We start from the raw sequence: 3227 nt of genomic DNA, 5'->3' as shown, positions 1-3227 counted from the left end.
GTGGTTGTGCTCTATTTCGTTCTTAAGCTTGGATGATGGGTGGATTTGAAATAATGGTGGTTCGTGGTTAAGAAGCTTATTCGTATGCAAATTTTCTGTTTTTTATTTTTATATTTGTTATTTTTTGGCGAAATATGTAAAAGACCTGTCTAAATGACATGCATTTTGTAAGTGAACTCCAATGATGAATGAAAAACTTGTCTAAATGATAGGCATTTTGTAAGCTTGGGTGACGTTCTTTGTTCATTGCTTATGATCATATTTACTTGTTAATTGTCATAAAAAATTCTGTTGAAAGTGCAATAGTAATGGGAAGAAGGAAAAAGTGGGGATGTTAGTGACCCCACATGCCTTGCATAGTGGGGGTAATATAGTGTTTTACACGTACTACCAATTACTTAAAAGTTTCTTCTATACCTACTTGTTTCATTCTAGCACATTGTTTTCTTCTTCAAATTTTCTCCACTGTGAAAGCTACATAATGAATAACATGGAATGTGGATGTGGAGCTGATGCTATAATAAGAACATCATGTACTACCAATAACCAAGAAGGCCCTTTTATGCATGTCCGAAAAGGTAATTTACCATTTGTTCAGTTTCTGATGTTAACCCTAGTTTTTTTTTTAACATGTACCAATTCAAGCAAATAGTTGGAATCAAGATGCTCATTCAGGTTTTATAGCTTGGGTTGATGAAATGTAGTGGATCAATGAAGGTGTGATCATAACTGGGTTGTTTAGGTCGAATAAAAAGCTTCAATCCGAGGTCTTTAAGTTGAAGGTGTACCTAATATGTAGTTGATTTTTTTTTTGGTTTAATCATGTACAAGTTGTAATGAAGGTCATTTGGGTTAAATTATGAACAACTTGTAATGTACTTTGTTTTGGTTTGTATGTTTAACTTGTAATATACTTTTTTTTTGTTTTGTATGAACAAGTAAAATATTAGACCACATGTGTTAACTGATTTTACAAGGACCACATGTTCGCTTGTAACCTAACCAAGTTAACATTGATTCCTGGAACTATTGACCCAATGCTCCCTTAGGTAACATGCACCATGCACGATCAAGAAAACAAGTACATATCTTTCTTAAACAAACCAAATTTCTCAAACAACATAAGTAGTACAAACAAATAAACAAGTACATATGTTTCTCAAATAAACAAAGTCAGTACAAATCCAAACTTAACAACCTAGTATAACCCAATTCCAAACATAACAACTAAGTCCAACCAAACACAACCAAGTTAATACATAACAATTTAAACGAAATCAGATCCTAATCATTAAGGTCCAATGGGTTTGCATTGGTATCTCCTTTCCCATCTTTTCCCTTCACCCTCTTAGCAAGTTTCATCTTGATGATTCTCTTCGATTTCTTTCTTTTACACTTACCTACTGTTTTGTGTCCACTTTTCCCTTCATTCACTAATTTTGATCCAATGCTTCCTGCACCAACAGTTGTGCTCCTTCACCATTTTCATTGACTCATGTTCCTTCACCATTTTTATTGACAACTATTCCTTCACCATTTTCATTGAAACCTCCCACTCCTTCGCCATTTTCATTGAAACATACTCCTTCACCATTTTAATTGACACATATTTTCCTTTTTTTTTCACATGTAGTTTTGGCCTCCTACCAACTTGAGGTTTTTGCACTTGAGGTCTTTTAGCTTGAGGACATGTGACCTTGTTATGCCCTACTTTTTTATACACACTGCATGATATTTTTTCCCTGTCATAGACACAGTGTGTCTTGGGATCTTTTCTGATGCATCTCTTCTTCTATTAACCTGTGATCTACATGGTATTCTTCTCTTCATTGGTGGAAGAGGAGGTATGAAGTCAGTAGGTGGCCACATATTGTTACCATTCATCCCATGAATTAGATACTTATAAGTGTTCTTGTACACTGCACCATAGAACATTATATCCACATAACCACCAACATCTCTATTCTGAAATGATATAGTTGCAACTAAATGCACGCATCCATACCTATTAAGTTATCACACTCTACAAGTACAAGTCTTCTTGTCCAGGTCAACAACATAAGACTCAGCCATGTTTCTTGGTTCAAATTGGTTTATACCACTTGGTAAAACCTGCCAATACCTATTGCATACATAACATAAGTACCTACATATAATTATGTGTGTAAAGATATAGAAGGTACCTTTAAGCTCTTTTTAATTGATTCAATAAGAGTGTAATCGCTAGGCAAGTCTTGTAATCAGGCCATAAACTACCTTTGATCTTTAAATTATATATTCTCTACATAACATACAATCTAATCTCCTCTAACATGGTGATGATTGGATTTTTCCTTGCATCCCTGATGACAATGTTGAAGCTCTCAGATAATCCATTCTCCACTGCATCATATATCCTCACTTCTTGAAAGAATGTTTTACTCCAATATTTGGGGTTTGTTTCCATAAGATAAGCAAAGGATGTAGGGTTAAGCACTTCAATCTCCTTCATGACAACATTGAATAAAGGCTCAGTGGATGCATTTCTTGCCTTCCAAAACATGGTTTCATAGTGCACACCAATGAATATTTTCCTAAAGTTGGCAACAATATGCCTTGCACACTGTCTATGTTCAGCAGTAGGCATTACTTCCTTGACAGCCTCTAACAACCCCTATATAACAATGGTAACATGTTAGATAAAATGAAACCACCAACTACAATATTAAAAAGTAAGAAGTAAACAAGTTACCTTATGCTGATACGACATTAATGTTATACCAAAACCATTATCCGGTTGAAGGTCATCTCTAAGGTTTTCCAAAAACCATTTCCAATTTTCTTTGTTCTCTACACAGACAACTGGCCATGCAATTGGGAATATGTGATTATTGACATCTTTTCCTATAGTAGATATAAGATCTCCAGTACATAACCCCTTTAAGAAACATCCATCTAAATTTATAACCATTCTGCAGCTCCCTCTCCACCCTTGCTTTAGCCCATCAAAACACAAGTAAAACTTGATAAAATAATTCTTACCATCTGGCATAAAATTGACATCCATTTTGACTGTTGATCCTAGATTTGATCTTTTAATCTCCTCACCATATGACCACAACTTTTCATAGTGCTCCACTAACGTTCCTTCAATCAGTTCAATTGCATACTTCTTTTCTCTTCTACACTGTCCCATACTTACATCTACACCAAATTTCTCTTTAACTTCATCCGTAAGTAGCCTGACA

The 3227-nt window shown here is 34.8% G+C and overlaps 1 protein-coding gene across 1 annotated transcript; it reads right to left on the bottom strand.

Annotated features, from left to right (window-relative positions):
• Positions 1-1522: 1522 nt before the first annotated feature.
• Positions 1523-3175, bottom strand: LOC145095594 (uncharacterized). Its single transcript, XM_079033447.1, has 5 exons — positions 2732-3175; positions 2295-2653; positions 2034-2122; positions 1726-1919; positions 1523-1585 (listed from the first exon to the last, which is right to left on the bottom strand). The coding sequence occupies exons 1-5, from the start codon at positions 3173-3175 to the stop codon at positions 1523-1525; spliced, it is 1149 nt and encodes a 382-aa protein (XP_078889573.1).
• Positions 3176-3227: the final 52 nt, after the last annotated feature.

The sequence above is a fragment of the Lactuca serriola genome, chromosome 3, assembly GCF_051521515.1.
Source record: "Lactuca serriola cultivar US96UC23 chromosome 3, Lser_US96UC23_V15, whole genome shotgun sequence".
Lineage (NCBI taxonomy): Eukaryota > Viridiplantae > Streptophyta > Magnoliopsida > Asterales > Asteraceae > Lactuca > Lactuca serriola.
The sequence above is the reverse complement of the archived record's forward strand: the minus strand, read 5'-3'. Positions and strand labels throughout refer to the sequence as shown.

Bases quoted from the DNA above. Each gene is read 5' to 3' on its own strand.
- LOC145095594 (XM_079033447.1), bottom strand. From the start codon at position 3,175: ATGGGACAGTGTAGAAGAGAAAAGAAGTATGCAATTGAACTGATTGAA. The intron at 2,654-2,731 runs GTAACTTGTTTA...ATTGTTATATAG, and splicing joins TAATGTCGTATCAGCATAAG to GGGTTGTTAGAGGCTGTCAA. The intron at 2,123-2,294 runs GTATGTTATGTA...TGTATGCAATAG, and splicing joins ATGTTAGAGGAGATTAGATT to GTATTGGCAGGTTTTACCAA.